The 20,831-nt window shown below is 38.1% G+C and overlaps 1 protein-coding gene across 13 annotated transcripts in view; it reads left to right on the top strand.

The window, feature by feature from the left end:
• MLLT10 (MLLT10 histone lysine methyltransferase DOT1L cofactor) overlaps window positions 1-20,831 on the top strand; it is a 248,902-nt gene that overhangs the window by 100,573 nt on the left and 127,498 nt on the right. For 12 of the 13 annotated variants that reach the window (XR_014293707.1, XM_082617236.1, XM_082617235.1 and 9 more), the window contains 3 exons: window positions 6,964-7,067; window positions 11,100-11,193; window positions 13,126-13,221. Coding sequence is in view for 12 of the 13 variants with exons in the window: in XM_082617236.1 (XP_082473362.1) it covers window positions 6,964-7,067; window positions 11,100-11,193; window positions 13,126-13,221 (294 nt within the window). In the remaining variant the exon portion in view is untranslated. The remainder of the gene's footprint in view (window positions 1-6,963; window positions 7,068-11,099; window positions 11,194-13,125; window positions 13,222-20,831) is intronic. The other variant, XM_082617244.1, reaches the window with a different exon arrangement.

Below are 20,831 nucleotides of genomic sequence, written 5' to 3'. Positions count from 1 at the left end.
GGAAGCTCTTGTTGGTTGCATGTATATATGCTTATAATTGTTATATCGGTTTTATTATTATAAAATCTCTTTCAACAGTCTATTTTTGTTTTTTTTATAAATTTATTTATTTATAGTAGTGGCACATGGGCTTAGTTGCTCCACAGCATGTGGGATCTTCCTGGACCAGGGATCAAACCCGTGTCCCCTGCACTGGCAGGCAGATTCTTAACCCCTGCGCCACCAGGGGAGTCCCTCAACAGTCTTTTTTTTTTGTCTGATAATAAGCCACTTGTGTTTGCTTGCCTTTTGCATGGTATATCTTTTTTCATCCTTTTACTTTTAACTTACTTGTGTCTTCAAATCTAAAGTATTCATTGCCTCGTGTTTGCTTGCCTTTTGCATGGTATATCTTTTTTCATCCTTTTAATTTACTTGTGTCTTCAGATCTAAAGTATTCATTGCCTTGTGTTTGCTTGCCTTTTGCATGGTATATCTTTTTTCATCCTTTTACTTTTAACTTACTTGTGTCTTCAGATCTAAAGTATGCATCCTATAGATGGCATATGGAACTTTTTTTTTTTTTTTGCGGTACGCGGGCCTCTCACTGTTGTGGAGCACAGGCTGCGGACGCGCAGGCTCAGTGGCTGTGGCTCACAGGCCCAGCCGCTCCATGGCATGTGGGAACTTCCCAGACCGGGGCACGAACCCGTGTCCCCTGCATTGGCAGGTGGACTCTCAACCACTGCGCCACCAGGGAAGCCCGGAACTTTTTTTTTTAATTCAGTTAATCAGTCTCTGCCTTTTGATTGGATTATTTTCATATTCATTGCTATTAATGTGGTTGGGTTTACATCTGCCGTTTTACTTTGTTTTCTTTCTTACTTTTTTTTATTAATAACAATTTTTTGTTTTTGTTTTTTTGGCTGTGCTGGGTCTTCATTGTTGTGTGTGGGCTTTCTATAGTTGAGGCCAATAGGGGCTACTGTTTGTTGTGGTGCGTGAGTTTCTCATTGCGGTGGCTTCTCTTGTTGCAGAGCGCAGGCTATAGGTGCATGAGCTTCAGTAGTTGTGGCTCGCGGGCTTTAGAGTGCAGGCTCAGTAGTTGTGGCACACAGGCTTAGTTGCTCTGCGGCATGTGGGATCTTCCCAGACCAGGGATTGAACACGTGTCCCCTGCATTGACAGTCAGATTCTCAACCACTGAGCCACCAGGGAAGTCCCTTACTTTGTTTTCTTTGTCTTGTGACTACTTTGTTTTTCCTCTTTGTACACTACCTTCTTTTATGTTTATAAGTGGATGTTTTCTGGTGTGCCATTTTCATTCCTTTCATGATTTTTAAATTATATTTTCTTGTGTTATTTTCTTAGTGGTTGCTCTAGGGCTTACAATATTCATCTTAACTTACCAGAATCTACTTAACTCCAGTAAAATATAGAAATTTATAGCATTCATTTTATTTCTTTCCTCTCCACCTTTGTGCTATTATTATTATAGATATCATGTCTCTGTATATACTACGAGCCCCAAAATAGTTAAAATTGCTTTGTATAATCTTATGTTTTTTAAAGAAGCTAAGAGATGAAGACCACAGATATATTTATAGAGTGTGTGTTTTCCTGTTTACCATTTTTATTTCTCTTCATTTCTTCCTATGGGTTCCAGTACCATCTCGTGTTATTTTCTTACTCCAAAATAACTTTATTCCCACTCTCTTTCATTGTGTTGTCATTATCACATATATTACATTTCTGTATGTTATAGTCCCAACAATACAATTTATGGACATTGTTTTATGTGATTGCTTTTTTTTTTTTTTTTTTTTTTTTGCGGTACGCGGGCCTCTCCCGCTGCTGGGCACAGGCTCTGGACGTGCAGGCTCAGCGGCCATGGCTCATGGGCCCAGCCGCTCCGCGGCATGTGGGATCCTCCCGGACCGGGGCATGAACCCGTGTCCCCTGCATCGGCAGGTGGACTCTCAACCACTGCGCCACCGGGGAAGCCCCCTATGTGATTGCTTTTTAAATTAAGACAATGAGAAAGAAATATCTCATCATACTATCTTTTATCATTTCCTATATAATTACCTTTGTCAGAACTCTTTCTTTGTTATTTAATTGGTCTATAAATTTATTTTTTAAAATTTTAGCTTTATTGAGGTATAAGTGATGGGAACTCCTTGTTTTTTTGTGTGGATTGCAATTACTGTCTATTGTCACTTAATTTTAGCCTAAGGAATTTCTCTTTGTAGTTCTTGTTAGTGAGGTTTGGAGCAACAAAGTATCTCAGTTTTTTTGGGTCTGAGAATGTTGTTATTTTGCCATTATTTCTGCAATATAGCTCTTTTGGATGTAGGATTCTTGGCTGATAGTTTTGTTCTTTCAGCATTTTGAATGTTATTCCACTGCTTTCTGTCCCCTATTTTATTCCTAATGAAACCTCAGGTTTACTTGTATGTGATGATCCATTTTCCTCATTTCTCTTTCGAGATTTTCTCTTTATTTTGCCTTTCATCATTTTTGAGTGAGCATCTCTTTGTGTTTATCCTGTATGGAGTTTGTTGAGCTTTTTGGATGTGTAGATTATTGTTTTTCATCACATTTGGGAAGTTTTCAGCCATTATTTCTTCAGGTACATTTTCTATCCTTTTCTTTCCTCTCCTGATTTTCTCATTATACATCTGTTAATGCAGTTAATGGCGTACCACGTTTCTCTGAAACTGTTCTTTAGGTAGTATAATCTCAAAAATCTGTTTCTGGGCTTCCCTGGTGGTGCAGTGGTTGAGAGTCTGCCTGCCAATGCAGGGGACGCAGGTTCGTGCCCCGGTCCGGGAAGATCCCACATGCCACGGAGCCTCTGGGCCTGTGAGCCATGGCCGCTGAGCCTGCGCATCCAGAGCCTGTGCTCCGCAACGGGAGAGGCCACAGCAGTGAGAGGCCCGCGTACCGCAAAAAAAAAAAAAAAAAAAAATCTGTTCCTTAGATTGTATAATCTCTATTGATCTATTTTTAAAGTTGATTCTTTTCCTACTGCCAACTTACATCTACTGTTGAGCCCTTTTAGTGAGTTTTAAACTTGAGAATTTCTATTTGGTTGGTTTTGGTCTCCTAAGTCCAACATCTTGATTCCCTGCAAAGACAGTTATCGATGCCTGCTTTTTTTTTTTTCTCTTATGAATGGGTCATACTTTTCTCTTTCTTTGCATGTCTTATAATTTTTTGTTGAAAATTAGACATTTTATTTTATTTATTTTTTTGGCTGCGTTGGGTCTTAGTTGCGGCACATGGGATCTTTGTGGAGGCACGTGGGATCTTTTTCATTAAGGCATGTGGTCTGCTCAGGTTTCTCACTAGTTGCAGCGCACAGGCTTGTCTTTAATTGTGGCGTGCCGGGTTTTTTTTTCTTTCTATCTAGTTGTGATGCGTGTGCTCTGTAGTTTGCAGCACGTGGGCTCTCCCGTTGAGGCATGTGAGCTCAATAGTTGTGGCATGTGGGCTTAATTGCCCTGCGACATGTGGGGTCTTAGTTCTTCCACCAGGGATCGAACCCACGTCCCCTGCATTGGAAGGCAGTTTCTTTACCACTGGACCACCAGGGAAGTCCCTAAAAATTAGACATTTTAGATAGCAGCCACTCGAGAGAATGAGTCTTCCTTTGCCTTGTAGAGACAGAACCTCTGCACTAGTGCTCTGGAGCTAGGGATGGTGACAGCACTCTGCTTCTCCTGAAGAGGCACGTGTACTCTGACAGGGTGCTGGAAGGAGGGAAGGGTATAGTAGCCCACCTTATCCCTCCTAGCATGGAACTTCCATTCTGCTAGCAAGCTGGGGAAGGAATGATAGGGACCCAGGAAACTTGGCCTGTTTTTAGAGTGGGAGGCTACGAGTGGGAGATACCAGGATGAGTAGTAGTATGAGAGTCACTGGAGACCTGGCCCTCCTCGGGTAAAATTGTAGCCTTAGACTAGGATCTGTGGAGAGAGGGAGCCCTCATCTTCTTGACAGCGCCACCCAGAAAGGAACTTCCATCACAGGAAGCAGTATGTGGGGGGGTGGTGGTGATGGGGGCAGATCATGGCTCAGATGCCACCGGCTCTCACTGTTCTTATTGAGATTTAGTAGATTGTCTTGGGTAAAATATTCTACTTTCTGCATGTCTTTGGGACAATTTTCAGAGACTTTATTATTTTTATTTTACTTTATTGAAGTGTAATTGTTATACAGTACCATATAAGTTACAGATTTACAATGTAGTAACTCATAATTCTTAAAGGTTATATACCATTTATAGTTATTATAAAATATTTGCTATATTCCCTGTGTTGTACCATATATCCTTGTAGCTTATTCTATACAGAGACTTTAAATGGTTCTTTTTCACCTATGAAACGGTTAATTTACTGAGGAGAGGATCCATGGACCTCTTCACTCTGCTATTGCAGAAGTCTGGAAGGCCTAACTTCTTTAAAAAAAAAAATCCGTCATAATTTTAGTTTTATTGAGTGGTCAAATGATGGTGTCTTTTCACTGTCAGCTCTGTTGGAAGTTACTGAGATAGTCTTTGAGGCCTATTTGCATATTTTCCCTGAATTTTGCCATTTAAATGTTACTGTTTTGGGACTTCTCTGGTGGTGCAGTGGTTGGGAATCTGCCTGCCAATGCAGGGGACATGGGTTTGAGCCCTGGTCCGGGAAGATCCCACATGCCATGGAGCAGCTAAGCCCATGAGCCACAACTGCTGAAGCCCATGCGCGTAGAGCCTGTGCTTCTCAACAAGAGAAGCCACTGCAATGAGAAGCCTGTGCACCACAATGAAGAGTAACCCCGCTCTCCGCAACTAGATAAAGTCCGTGCGCAGCACGGAATACCCAGTGCAGCTAAAAATAAATAAGTTTTAAAAAAGTTACTGTTTCAATCTGCTCTGTACATTTCTTTTTAGAATTTTATTGATCTTTTTTTTTTTTTTCTTTTTCGGTACGTGGGCCTCTCACTGTTGTGGCCTCTTCCGTTGCGGAGCACAGGCTCCGGACGCACAGGCTCAGCGGCCATGGCTCACCGGCCCAGCCGCTCCGCGGCATGTGGGATCTTCCCGGACCGGGGCACGAACCCGCGTCCCCTGCATCGGCAGGCGGACTCTCAACCACTGCGCCACCAGGGAAGCCCTGTTGATCATTTATAGGCTAAAAGATGTATGTTAAATGCTTCCATTGTAATTGATACTGCCTGCTGGTAATTTGAACAGTTAGAGATGCTCTTTTTAAAAAGTAATTAATTAGGGCTTCCCTGGTGGCTCAGTGGTTGAGAGTCCGCCTGCCGATGCAGGGGACATGGGTTCGTGCCTCGGTCCGGGAAGATCCCACATGCCGCGGAGCGGCTGGGCCCGTGAGCCATGGCTGCTGAGCCTGTGCGTCCAGAGCCTGTGCTCCGCAACGGGAGAGGCCACAACAGTGAGAGGCCTGTGTACCGCAAAAAAAAAAAAAAGTAATTAATTAATGATTTAATTTGGCTGCATCAGGTCTAAGTTGTGCTATGTGGAATCTTTTGTTGCGGCGAGTGGGCTTCTCTCTAGTTGTGGCACGTGGACTCTAGAGTGCATGGGCTCAGTAGTTGCAGCACGTGGGCTGAGTTTTGTTGCAGCAAGCAGGCTCTTTGTTGTGGTGTTTGGGCTTCTCTCTAGTTGTGGCGCACAGGCTTCTCTCTAGTTATGGCACGGGCTGTAGAGCGTGCAGGCTCAGTAGCTGTGGCAAATGTGCTTAGTTGCCCCGTGGCACATGGGATCTTAGTTCCCCAACCAGGGATCAAGCTCATGTCCCCTGCATTGGAAGGTGGATTCTCAGCCAGTGGACCACCAGGGAAGTCTCTAGAGATGCTCTTATTCAGTGTGTCTAGGTTAGTTTTGTTGTAACTAAGGATTTTACTTTTTCGAGATATAAAATAATTTTTGTAATTCAGTTCAGTCTGAATCCATGTCTTTCAGCAGAGGAGTTGAAATTCATTTACCTGACTTTACTATATATTGGGCTTTTTTTTGGAAACTGTGTTCTTATCAGTATTGTTGAATGGTGTTATTTGGCACCACAGTGCATAGTGGGGGAAACTTCTCCAAGTTTAAAAATACATGTGGTCCTATTGAAGTTTGCTAGGTTATACCTTGTTACTGTTCAGAAATCGGTTTCTTTTTAGAATTGTATCATCTGAGTATATGTAGTTAGGCATTAATTTTTGTATACTCAACTTACAGTCAGTTGATAATTTTATTCATTATACACTTGTAGATTGCCATTTTTATAATTCAGTCTTTCATGAAAAAGTGGTACTGTCTATCAGCTATTTTCAACTGGGAGAAGGATCAGATAGATGTCAAAGTTGCTGGGAGTGTTCATTGGCCAATACCTCTTGGGGACATCTCTGATCTCCTGAAGTGTCTTCCTCCCAGGCCTATTATGTCAGGTTGGCAGGGCTCAGTGATAGGTCATGTCGGATTCTTGTGGACAGTTGGAATGACCTAAACCTTGCTCACTCATTTAGGACTGTCCTTCACCTCTAAGTCCCAACTCCCTGTATCAACCTCCTTTACTTATGCTTACTTCCAGCAGAAAAGAAAGACAAACCTCTTTTTACACCTTTGTTACAGGAATCAGTTAAATATTGGTGAGGAGGAGTATATTAATACTGAGGTGGGGTAGGCTGTGTCCTGCCCCCTGGTCTCAGTTCCTGTGAAGATTCTTCCTATCTTGTGGGGTTTTTGAGTCTAAGGAAACACTGCCTTGTGAAATCGTACTAGGACTGTTTATGTCTGTATTGATGTTTTCATGTTTGTAAAAATTAGATTACAGTCAGAAAAAAAATGAATTCATGATTTGGAGTAGGTAAGATAGTAAACCTGACCTTGACTTCTGAAGATAACTATAAAATCCATATTTGTGTGAAGCACTCGTAAAGTTTTTGTTTTCATTTCAACTTGTTTTGTTTCTTTACCTTAAGACTTGCTACATTTGTGATGAACAAGGAAGAGAAAGCAAAGCAGCCACTGGTGCTTGCATGACATGTAATAAACATGGATGTCGACAGGCTTTCCATGTGACATGGTAAGTATGTTTCTGTCATGGTACAGAAGTGAAATTGGGAATACCTTGTAAGTTAAAAACTTAGGTACGCAAATATTATTAAAGTAAATTTTGTTGGGATAGTGTCTATGTTTATATTTACTGTAATAAAGATAATTCTAATAATTGAGTGTATTTACCAGAGTCCAGTAGGTGGACCCTGGTTCTAGTGTCTTATTCAGTTACATTTTGTTTAAAGTACTTCTATTGGTTACCTACCCTTGGATTTGTCATTAGGATTAAAAGAGCTGATGTAGATAAATTTAGTGCAGTGCCTGAAATACTAGTAAGGATTTTATGAGTGATAGCATTTTTTCACTGTCTGTGTTTCAAGAGGGGAAAAAAAAGCAATCGCCATCATTCTGAGTATTATAGTGGCTGTTCCTTAAAAAGTTCCTTAAATGTTTTTTTAAATAACATTCTATTTTTATTTTGTTCATGTTTCTTTTCAGTTTTTATCCATGTACCTATTTGTTGCATAATTTTTAAATCACAGTTTAAATGTAACATTGTTTTTTTGATAATTTTTTCACCAAAAATTTTGGGAAGGTGATATAGTCCACTAGCAACATGGGAATGGCTGCATTATATCCTATCAAATGTTAGTATTTTATTTAATGTTTCACCAATTTCAGACACATTGTTTCCAAATTGTTTTATAATATGTGGTGCTGTAAAGAACATTTTGTGCATTCAACAAACATAAATGTAATTTCCTTAGAATAGTAACTAATGATAGTTAATAGCTATTATGTATTGAGTATTTACTATGAAGTGGGCACAGTTCCATGGAGTCGGATTTCAGGGCAAAAATTGTGAACATTATTATTGTTCTTAACACGTGTTACTAAATTTTTGGAGGCATTGTAAATTGATACTAAAACTTGTACTTATATGTTTTTTTGAACATAAAATTTCAAAAGCATAAATTATCCTAAAACAAAACATTCAACATAATAGACAACAATTAAAAATAAAAGTTTGGTGAGACTTCCCTGGTAGCCCAGTGGTTAAGACTCCACGCTTCCACTGCAAGGGGCACGGATTCGATCCCTGGTTGGGGAATTAAGATCCCACATGCCGTGCAGCCAAAAAAATATAAATAAAATAAAAAATAAAAGTTTGGGAATAACTCATGTAGTTATTAATTTTAAAAATCAGTCTAGGGCTTCCCTGGTGGCGCAGTGGTTGAGAGTCCGCCTGCCGATGCAGGGGACGCAGGTTCGTGCCCCGGTCTGGGAAGATCCCACATGCCGCGGAGCGGCTGGGACCATGCGCCATGGCGGCTGAGCCTGCGTGTCCAGAGCCTGTGCTCCACAGCGGGAGAGGCCACAACAGTGAGAGGCCCGCATACCACAAAAAAAAAAAAAAAAAAAAAAAAAATCCGTCTGTATTTAGCAGCCAGTATAGGAACAGGCTTTATTTCCTGAGCTTTTAGTATGTGGATTTATGAAATCCATTTTAGATTACTTTTGGGAAATGGAAAAAATATGTTTTTTAATATTTATTTATTCTTTTGGCTGCGCTGTGTCTTAGTTGCGGTATGCGGGATCTTCATTGCAGCCTGCTGGATCTTTAGTTGTGGCATGCGGGATCTTTTAGTTGCAGTATGTGGGATCTTTAGTTGTGGCATGTGGGATGTAAATCCCTGACCAGGGATTGAACCTGGGCCCCCTGCGTTGGAAGCATGGAGTCTTAGCCACTGGACCACCAGAGAAGTTCCATGGAAAAGATTTTTGTTTCTTTGAAATTCTCTTAATTGCAAAGTGGGCAGAAGACCTAAAGAGACATTTCTTCAAAAAAGAAATACAGGTGGCCACTCAGTACGTGAAAAGATGCTCAAATCACTAATTATTAGAGAAATGCAAATCAAAACTACAATGAGGTACCACCTCACACCAGTCAGAATGGCCATCATTAAAAAGTCTACAAATAACAAATGCTGGAGGGGGTGTAGAGGAAAGGGAACCCTCCTACACTGTTAGTGGGAATGTAAGTTGGTACAGCCACTGTGGAAATCAGTATAGAGGTTCCTCAGAAAACTAAAACTAGAATTACCATATGATCCAGCATTCCCACTCCTGAGAATATATCCAGACAAAACTGTATAATTCAAAAATATACATGCACCCCTACGTTCATAGCAGCACTGTTCACAATAGCCAAGACATGGAAACACCCTAAATGTCCATCGACAGATGAATGGATAAAGAAGATGTGGTGTGTGTGTACACACACACACACACACACACACACGCGCGCGCGCGCGCACACACACACACACACACACACAGTGGAATACTACTCAGCCATAAAAAGGAATGAAAGAGGGCTTCCCTGGTGGCACAGTGGTTGAGAGCCCGCCTGCCGATGCAGGAGACACGGGTTTGTGCCCCAGTCCAGGAAGATCCCACATGCTGCGGAGTGGCTAGGCCCGTGAGCCATGGCCGCTGATGCGAGTCCGGAGCCTGTGCTCCGCAACGGGAGAGGCCACAACAGTGAGAGGCCACGTACCGCAAAAAAAAAAAAAAAAAGGAATGAAAGAATGCCATTTGCAACAACATGGATGCAACTAGAGATTAGCATACTAAGCAAAGTAATTCAGAAAGAGAAAGACAAATACCATGTGATATCACTTATATGTAGAATCTAAAACATGACACAAATGAACCTATCAGTGAAACAGAAACAGAATCAGGTACATACATAATAGACTGGTGGTTTCCAAGGGGGAGGGGGATGGATTGGGAGTTTGGGATTAGCAGATGCAAGCTGGTATATATGGAATGGATAAACAACAAGATCTTACTGTATAACACAGGGAACTATATTCAGTATCCTGTGATAAACCATAGTGGAAAAGAATGTACATATATGTATGACTGAGTCACTTTGCTCTAGTACCTCAGTAATTAACACAACATTGTAATTCAGCTATACCTCAATAAAAAATAAGAATTCTCTTAATATTGTATTTAAGTTTCCAAAGCTGAAAGACCTTTTTTGGGTATGAGATACATACTAGTACTTTAATTTTGGAATGTTAAAAGTGGAAGGTCAAATTGACAAGATAATGATTCTAAACTTTAGCACTTCGCGTTTTTTAAAAATATGAATATCGGGCTTCCCTGGTAGCGCAGTGGTTGAGAGTCTGCCTGCCGATGCAGGGGACGCGGGTTCGTGCCCCGGTTCGGGAGGATCCCACATGCCACAGAGCGGCTGGGCCCGTAAGCCATGGCTGCTGAGCCTGTGCGTCCGGAGCCCGTGCTCCACAACGAGAGAGGCCACAACAGTGAGAGGCCCGCGTACCACAAAAAAAAAAAAAAAAAAAAAAAAAGAATATCATAGCTTTAGGCTTCAGTTCCATTTCTTCCATTGTTTTTTGACTAGAAAAACACAGCTTACATTTCTCTTACCTACTGTACTATGGTATGACTTGAATCATTTTCCTTCTAACAGTATATAATCTGCATCATATGTCATGTCAGCCCTTTAGACACCTGGCCTTTCCAATTGTACCTGTGATAGAGATTGAAAAAGTAAAATGAAGTGTTAAGTTTGGGGTGTGGGGATATCTTAAAAGAAATTTAATGTCTACTTGGTGACATAAAACGTGAATAAATCTTCATCCTTGTTAGAGTTGGATAAAAAGTTTATTTTAAACCATGTATATAACTTTAAAAATATATCAGTCATAGGATGGGATGAAATGTTCTTGGTCATAGGATGGGATGAAATGTTCTCGGTCTCAGCTAGAATAAAGCCTTTTATTTTCCCTTTTTCTCTTAGGAGATGTAAGGTTTTCTTATAAACCCTACATGCTTGGAAGTGAATTTTAAGTTTTATATATATCTATATATAATATATCTATCTCTCTATATATAGTTTTATATATATATAGTTATATATACAGTTTTATATATGTCTATATATAATATATCTATATCTATATTATATACACACACACACACCATGGTTTGAAATTTTGTTGATATACTTGGCTTTTTTTTTCAGTGCTCAATTTGCAGGACTACTTTGTGAAGAAGAAGGTAATGGTGCAGATAATGTCCAGTACTGTGGCTACTGTAAATACCATTTCAGTAAGCTGGTAAGAATTTGTCTTGAATTTAATTTTAAAATGATAATAATTAGTTTTGACAATAGAGTTGAGTCTTTTATAGAAAAGCCATAATAGCCATTACTTTTTTTGGTTGTGCTTCAGATTAAGTTTGCTTAGCGTGTTCTTTGTTGGGAATTAAAAGCTCTAGTAATTTTAAAAGATTTTGCTTTGCTTGGATTCATTTATAAAGGTGAATATTCTAAAATATTCTACTTTAGAATTTATATTAATAGTTAATAGTAAATGTTGGTATACATTTAGTAGAAAATACAAATGTGTAAGAACTCTTTGTAATTTACCACCATTTTCAGTTAATTTAATTTTTGATGTTTGATTATGTATTTTGTGATTCTCTATCACTTGTTTCTCATCTTTTTGCTTTATTACTATTACCCATTTTATTATTTATTTTCATTTTTATTTACTTGGAGATAGTAAATCTGAAACAAGGCTCTTTTGTAACTTCTTGGTTAAAGATCTTGAGAAAAATATATTTAAATACAACTTTGGAAATATTTTAGATTTGATCACTCTTTACTGTCACATAGTAGCATGGATGAGTTAGTATTATTTGATTAACCATTACGTATTTTGTGTCCATGTTCCTTTGACAGATCAATATTTCCTTAATGCCCCATTGTCTATTTCTCAGTCTTTAGTGGTATCAGATTTGTATACTGAAAATATAAGGCTTCTTTGTTTTTCTTTAGTGTCTCATTGTTATTTTTTATTGTTACCTCTCCCCTGTGAATAGGGCTATTTCTTTCTTTTTTAAAAATAAATAATATCATTAGGGGCCCCTTTCTTAAGAAATGAGCAGCTCATGACTCCAGTATTCTGGTTCATGCATATAAAATATTTAAGATTGTACATATATATTGTTTAATATTGAAGACTTTGATTTATTTTAATGACTGTCAAAGAACATTGAAGTGTTCTAAGAGAAATCTTGAGATAGTAAAATTTAAAATTTGCTTTAGGATGTTAAAACCACATTGGAATGTTCATTTTCTAAATCAGAGATGATATAGATAAAATACAGAAATAATGAAAGTGGATTTTGAACTTTGCGTAAATAGAATTTTTTCATTGTTATTTATTAATGTGCTGTTATCCCATTTGGTGGTTGGGGGGAAAAGTCTGTTTAATAATTTAATAAGATTGTATAAGATCTATGTTTGCATGGAATTTGATCATCTTTTATAGTCACTTTTATCTACTTTAAACTAATTAGTTATGGTACCACCAAATTTTAACACCTCCAGTAACTCTGTTATACTTTTTTATGAATCTGTGTAAGTATTTTAAATAGAAATGTGTAATAGTTTTAGTAATGCTTTGAAAAATGCATGGGTCTAATGCTGAGATTTCCTTTCATTTTTTTTTTTCTATATGAACTGCAGAGACAAATTTTTAGAAAATCGTATGCCTTAATACCGAACGTATGAGATTAAAAGGCTTCTTGCTTTTCCTAGTGGCATAAAGTAACTCTTCAGATATTTTCTTTTCTTTTCTTCTGGTCTTGGCATCCTTTTTCAATATGGCATTCTCTATTTTTGGTTGAAACATCTTTAGTTTTTTAAACCAGACGTTGAAAACTATAGTTGATCTCTTTAATGAGGTGGTTTTGTATTAAAATGACAAATAAGCTACTGCTTGTTTGAAAATATAGTCTGTTTTCACATTTTTAAATAAACGTACAAAAACATGGCATTAATGTTAGATTTAGGGTTAGATTTTCCTTTATAATGCAATATATAATATATGGATGGTGTCTGGAGTATATAGTTTGAAATAGACTTTTTTTTCCCTTCAGTAGACATTTTACAGTACTTCACACTTGAATTGGTTTAAACCTAACAAAAAAGATTTCAAATTTTATATACATATACCTATATGTATACATATTTTCTTTTTTAGAAAAAGAGCAAACGGGGATGTAATAGGTCATATGATCAAAGTTTAAGTGATTCTTCCTCTCACTCTCAGGATAAACATCATGAGAAAGAGAAAAAAGTAAGTGGATTTGTTGTTGCTAAGTATGTAGCACATCTACTTAATAGATTTTTTTCCCATTTTTAGATAAAATTAAGTTCTTGATAGCTGAATGAAAACATTGAAATACTGAAAAATTTTGGCTAATACAGAGTATTAAGTCAAAGAGTAGGTTTAAAATAATATGCCATATTTGTGAATATGGTTGTACCCATTTCAACTGAAAATTTGAAATATTGAAAACTTGATTGAAGGCATGTGAGGGATTTCTTGCATGTGTTACTCTGGTCATCTTTTGAAATCTTTGGGTAACTTTAGCAATAATGGTTTGTTGCTAGATATTATTAACTGATTATTTCACATGTAAGTAAAAATCTCATCAGCCTTTTCCCTTTATAATACAGAACAATTTTGAAGTTCTATATATTCTTGACTGTTATTTTTTCCCCAGTGGTACTAATGGTTTATTATTTTTTTAATGACCAAATGTCATACCATTTGTTTGAGAATATTCTGTCTTTTAATTAAAACACTAAAAGCTTGCCTAATACTAATCTGTCTTCTTCTGACTTACCTGTTTTCTGCTTACATTTTTACTTATTGTAAAGGATATGAGTAATTCTTAGTAAACTAATGATAAGTACTGTAGAATCATTCATAGGACATATTGCCCACATAGGGAAAGGATACTGCTATGGATTGTTTTCAACAAAGTGAAGATACAAAGGGCTTCTTCAATTAGGAAAGAATATTACTTTTAACCAGTTGGTATAAACTAGTTTGGAAGATATTTCTACAGATTGTGTGAAAACTAAATCACTTAACATTTTCATGTTTGTAAATACTTAGGAATTTGGTTAGAATTTGTTTCTTTTTTCAAGGTAAACATTTTGAAAGCTTAAATTTTTTGTTTTGAGATTAATTTTCCAATTATTAGTGAATAATAATTATAACTTTATATTCTCCATCCGAACATTTGTTAGGTTTATATATTTTTGGTAGATCTTAGGCAACAAGTACACATATTCATTTTGAGTTCTTTAACGAGGTGGTTTTGTGATAGTGACAATAGTAGGGTTTGATTTTGCTGTTTATCGTTGCTTGTGTTGTTGCTCATGGAAAAATGGCAGATTTGGTTTAATTAGCAGTTTTTGTAACAAACACTGATATTTTATTTAAGCTTTTTAATCATGATTGAGGAAGTCTTAGGTAGGGCTTATTATAAATTGTGAAAAGGGAAGTCATACCAATGATGTTCTTATATTCTGCCATTTCATGAGCATTATCTTGTTTAAAGAAGTATTTGCTGTATGGCCATATTTATCTTAATCTATGCCCTGTCATGTTATTTTTAATGGGCAATTATTAAATGTAGTACAGTGTTTAATAAATATGGTACTGGTGACTATATTTATTAATCTTTTTTTCCCTCTAGGAATGAATTAAAGTTTTCATTTTATGAGTTTTTGCAGTTGTTGAATACTGTATTAAAAAACAATGTATTAAGTTAGTCAAACTTGTTTAACTTTAAATTTTAGCAGTTGGTATTTTCATTAGTATGTAAATACTATTTGAATTTTACTTTTAGCACGTATAAGTTTAGTACAACTTGATTTTGTTGTCAGACTTAAAATCAGTTTGTGCATTTTATTTTCTAATAATTAAGATTTTCTGATAATCTATAAAGGCTGTGAGATAAACATACTATAAATTTATTATTATTGTTAGACTTGTTTGCTTGCCTTAGGAATATTTGGGGAGGGACTTTTTTATTATGGTATGATGTTAAGTGATAACGTAGCTGTAAAGATTGGGGGTTATAGACTGTTTTTCTCTTCATCCCCCCTTACCTCTTTTAAGACTTTTACATCTAATAAGGTTGTTTTGGAAAAATGCATATCGTGTTATAAAATGTTTTGACAAGTAGTACTTATAATCTATTTGGATTTTACTAATTTAAAATACTATATATTATGAACTAAATTTTGGTGATATTGTTCATAAGATATGTTAGAATCATGTTCCCTGTGAATTCTTTTATCTGTGTTCATTCTGTCACATGTTTAAAAGTTATAAATAAGTGATGATAAAGAATATTTAATACTAAATATTGTATTATCCAGCTCACTTATTTTTAAATGAAATCAATTTATAAGTTAACTTTTTATATATAACTATAAGAAGATTAAAAAAATATTGGACTGGCCAAAAAGTTCGTTCGGGTTTTCCGTAAGCTACAAAAACCCGAACGAACTTTTTGGCCAACCCAATACTTAGCCTTTGCTTTTCAGAGCATTTCTGTGTGGCCCAAGATATATTATTACTGGTTAGATATTAACTGTGAAATGCCAGCAAGGAGAGAGGAAAAGCTAATGGTGAGATATACCTTTGAATTACAGACAGTTTATCTAAAAAATTGGCATATATATTTTTAAAAGAATCAAAGTACATGTTTGAAATGAGTGAAAAGCTATGCATATTATAGGAGGGGCTTAATTCAATCATGAAATAGTTTGGATTATGAATTACTGTTTAAGAAGAATATCTTCTAAGACTATTAATGTCAATTAATGCTCATTGTAAAATAGATTTTTTTTTTTTTTTTTTTTTTTTTTTTGCCGTATGCGGGCTTCTCACTGTTGTGGCCTCTCCCGTTGCGGAGCACAGGCTCTGGACGCGCAGGCTCAGCGGCCATGGCTCACGGGCCCAGCCACTCTGCGGCATGTGGGATCCTCCCGGACCGGGGCACGAACCTGTGTCCCCTGCATCAGCAGGCAGACTCTCAACCACTGCGCCACCAGGGAAGCCCAGAATTCTTTTTTTAAGCCTAGTGTTTTTGTGTTTACAGAAGCACTGCCATAGAGTGAGATGTGGGCAAGAGTTAGGAAATGGAGATGCATATCAGACTTGGAGACATGCGATTGTTTTGTGAGGCTCCGAGCTTCAGAAAGGATTTTTTTTCTAAAGGCTAAGTTGGAGGTCATCTTTTAGAAATCAGTGGTTATTTATTGCATTGAGATAAATCTATACCAGTTCATTTGATCCTCACTTTATCCTCTTCCGACTCATCAATGTTAACTTATATTGTATCAGTAGTATAGTATTATGCTATACTAGACTTACAATACTTTACAACCACATTAACATTAGTGGCAGTGTATCTTATGGAAATTTACTCAGTTCCAAATAGGTATGACAGAAGTCCAGCTGTCCCCTACTACAGTTAGAGGGATTTATCTCCCATCCTGTACTCCACCCCCTTACTTGCCCTTGGTTCCATTCTGTTATTAATAACTGGCAACAGATGAAGGAGTTATTGCTAGTATAAATACCGTTAGGGTGCTTTGGGAGGTTGGGGGAGATAGGCTTTTTGGTTAGTGTTTTGTGAACGTCAGGGAATTGACTGGACTTCCCTTTTGTTTAGGACTGTTCATCTCTTTGAAGAGAGCTGGGCTACTTCTTTGGTCCTTGGAGGAATAAAACTCTCAATCACAGAGCTGTCATTACTTCTCTGTATTTTTTTTTTTTTTAATTTTTCAGTTTTGAGAGTCACCCGTTACACACACACACAGACACACACACACACACCCTTTTTGTACTTCCCGTTGGAAATCTTCCACTCAGGTTAAAGCTTTAAGCTTCTAAGTGTGCAAAGAGTTAAGAGAGGGGAGAGGGCAGGGCTTGGCAGGAACAGTAATTTAGAATGTTTGGAGTGTGTGTTTGGTGGGGCCGAAGAGTGACGGGAGATGAGACTATTTAATTAAGAAGGTCATTTCCATAGAAGTAGAGAACAAACGTATGGACACCACAGGGGGAAAGGGGGTGGGTGGGATGAACTGGGAGGTTGGGATTGACATATATACACTAATATGTATAAAATAGATAACTACCGAAAACCTGCTGTATAGTACAGGGAACTGCACTTTGCTGTACGGTAGAAACTAACACAACACTGTAAAACAACTATACCCCAATTTTAAAAAAAAGGTGTCATTTCATGAATAGTTTTATAAGTAATGCTAGTTTTATCCTTCATCCTGGGGTATTGGGCAGCCAGCCAGAAGGATTAACATCTTTTTTTTTTTTTTTTTAACTTTTGATTTTGCTGTAAGTTTAGACTTTTGGGAAAAGTTGCAGAAACACTACACATTATTTCTCTGCACCATTCACCCAGACTCCCAAGATGTTAGCATTTCATCCTGTTAGCTTTATCATGCCCTCCCTTCCTCTCCCGCCTTTGCCTTCTTTTGCTCACTTTTCTATGTATAATCTTTTTTTCTGAACTTGAGACAGTAAATTATAAATATAATGCCCTATTAGCCGAAGTACTTTTATGTGTAGTTTTAATAAAAGGGGAAATTTCCTGCATGATTACAGTACAATGATCAAAGGCAGTAAATTAACATTGTTGCAGAAGTATTAGATCTATAGATCCTATTTGAATTCCACCCCCTAATGTCCTCCATACTAAAAGAGGGAGACTTTTTTTTTTCCTGGTCCAGAATCCAATCCAGGATCACACATTGCAGTCAGTTGTCCTGTCTCTTAGTTTTTCCCAGTCTGGAATATTTCCTCATTCTTTCTTTGTTTTTCCAGACCCTGACACCTGACATTGTTTCAGGTTCTCTGAGGCTCACTAAATCTTAACAGTGGATTTTACAGCCATACCCTTGCTTTGCTCTCATATAGTGGTTTTCTGACAGTAGCCTAGATTTTATGCTTTTCTGGAAGCTAGTCCTTACTGTAGCATTGTTTGCTGTCTGGAAAGACTGGCAACTTACAAAACCAGCAGGTCTTGGTTCCTTTTTTGTCAGTGGTTTTCCTAGTTTAGTTTATCTCTATATTGCTTTTTACTATAAATAGCGAAAAGACTGCACTTTCAACATATTACCTAGAAAATCTCCTTGTTAAATCATACAATACATTGAGTACACTTTCTCTTTTCTATGTTACAATGGGCATAATGTTGCTAAATGTTGTTACTACATAACAAGAACCCCCTTTCCTCTAATTTTCAAGTACATTTTTTTCTCTTTTAAGCCCTCCTTAGCAGCCTCCTGAAAGGCTAGGAATAGTCTCTTCCATGCTCGTTAGGCTTTCACGCATCATCTCCTAAAAGTCCTTCCAGCTCCTGCCCACTGTCTAATTCCTAGCGACTCCCACATTTTTAGGTTTTCTCTTACGGTAGCATCTCATGCCTTGTAACAAAAATGCGTATCAATTACCAATTGCAGCATAACAAATTACCCTGAAATTTAGTGACTTAAAAGTATAATAAACATTTATTGTGTCAGTTTCTGTGGGTCAGGAATTTAGACTTAGCTGGGTGTTTCTTGCTCAGGGTCTCATCGGATTACAGGCAAGATGTTGGCAGGAGTACAGTCATTTGAAGGCTTGACTGAGGCTGATAGATATGCTTACAAGATGGCTTATTTACATGGCCACTAAGTTGGTGCTGGCTGAGCAAGAACCTCAGTTTCTCGCCGCATGGACCTTTCCATAGGGCTGCTTGAGTGTCCTTATGACATGGCACCTAGCTTTTCCTAAAGTGAGTGATCTTTGCCCAGAGTTAAGAGCAAGGTGAAAGCTACAGTATTTTTTGTGACCTGGCCTCAGATGTCACATGGTATGTGTGTGTGTGTGTGTGTGTGTCCGTCCCTGTCCCCCCAGTTAGATGCCTGTTTTTCTAAACTATATTTTGGTGGTAAAATATATATAAAGTATCATTTGCTATTTTAACCATTTTAAAGCCATACCATCATTTTTGCAATATTCTAATGGATACATAGGGCAGTCTGTTCAGTGTGGGTGGATACTGCCTAGGGACAAAGATAATTGGGAACTATCTTGGAGGGTGGCTACCACACCCTGAGAATTATGCAAATGTTCTGATTCTTACAAATGTTCACCCACAAGTTTTAGCATCCACTGATTATGCCACAAGTGTTTGACAGAAGGTGATTTTCTAATCCCATCATTCATTCCACATCCATTAGTGGGTATTCCGTTGTAAATTAGAGTCTCTCTCCCTTTCTTACTTCAGCAGTAGCGGGGAAGGGAGAAGTCTGTGGCGGAAATGAAGAAGTGGTATAGGTATATGAGGAAGAGTAGGAGAGACTGGTATTTTGGAATCTAGGGAAGTGAATATTTCAAGAAGGAGGTTCATTGCATATGAAAGATCAAGTAGTATAATAATAATATACTGTTGGCCCTCCGTATCCATGGGCTACATATCTGCGGATCCAACCAACTGCAGAAGAAATTCCAGAAAGTTCCAAAAGGAAAATTTGAATGTGCCAGGCTCAGGCAGCTGTTTATGTAGCATTTACATTGTATTAGGTATTATAAATAATTAAGACATGATTTAAAATATGTGAGAGGATGTGTAGGCTATATGCAAACACTATGCCATTTTTTATAAAGGACTGGAGCATCCATGGACCTTGGTATTGTCAGGGCGTCCTAGAACCAATCCCTTGTGAATATTGAGGATGACTGTATGTCCTTTGAATTTCATGCTAAAGAAGATGTTGAGGAGAAGGAATTTCTGTGTAATGGTGGAGAGGTGAAGCTCATTGAAGTTGGTGGATGAATAAAGTAGGTATGAGGAAGTATAGATAGAGTTCTTTTTAAAGAATCTCAGATGTGAAGAAGAGGAGAGAAATAGGGCAATACCTGGAGGAATATGTAAGACTCATGTATGGTAATGGACAAAGAAGAATATTGTCTTGCCCTGTTTGGGGGGTAGTGGGAGGAGTGGAAGAAAAGAGGTGGCGTGTATGTGAGTAACTTTGCTACCTGAAAACTGGGTTCGCCTCTTGGTGGGTGTTGAGTCAAAAGACACAACCAAGCCAAAGATTGGGAAGGGGGAAAGATTTATTATTTACAGCAAGTAAGGAGAACACCAGGGATCTCTCCCAAAGCGGGATCTCTCCCAAATCAGACAGCAAAAGTGGGGACGTTTTAAGCCAAGGGTACATGCATATTCATGAAGGGGCTTGAGCAGAGGAGAATTCAGCGTAGAATTGGGGCAGAGGTTGACAGAGTCCAAGCTTTAGTTGATTAAAGTCAAGAGGGGTCAGAAAAGGTCGACATCATCATTTCATCCTCCACCTTGGGTGGGGGGCCTTAATTCCTGCAGAACTCGAAGACAGGTATCAGATTGTTATGTATATCCCTTGAGGAGGAAATAGGACCCTGTTTTATTGCTGAACTATTGTTTCTTTTTTAAAAAATTAATTAATTAATTTATGGCTGCGTTGGGTCTTTGTTGCTGCACGTGGGCTTTCTCTAGTTGCGGTCAGCAGGGGCTACTCTTTGTTGCGGTGCGTGGGCTTCTTATCACGGTGGCTTTTCTTGTTGCAGAGCACAGGCTCTAGGCGCGCAGGCTTCATAATTGTGGCACACGGGCTCAGTCGTTGTGGCTCGTGGGCTCTAGAGCCCAGGCTCAGTAGTTGTGGCACACGGGCTTAGTTGCTCCGCGGCACATGGGATCTTCCCTGACCAGGGCTCGAACCCGTGTCCCCTGCATTGGCAGGCAGATTCTTAACCACTGCGCCACCAGGGAAGTCTTGAATTACTGTTTCTCGACTGCATTTCTGTTACGGAGTCCAAGCTCGCTCTGCTTGCAT

Source organism: Mesoplodon mirus, assembly GCF_964341445.2.
Source record: "Mesoplodon mirus genome assembly, chromosome: 4".
Taxonomy (NCBI): Eukaryota; Metazoa; Chordata; class Mammalia; order Artiodactyla; family Ziphiidae; genus Mesoplodon; species Mesoplodon mirus.
The sequence above is the reverse complement of the archived record's forward strand: the minus strand, read 5'-3'. Positions and strand labels throughout refer to the sequence as shown.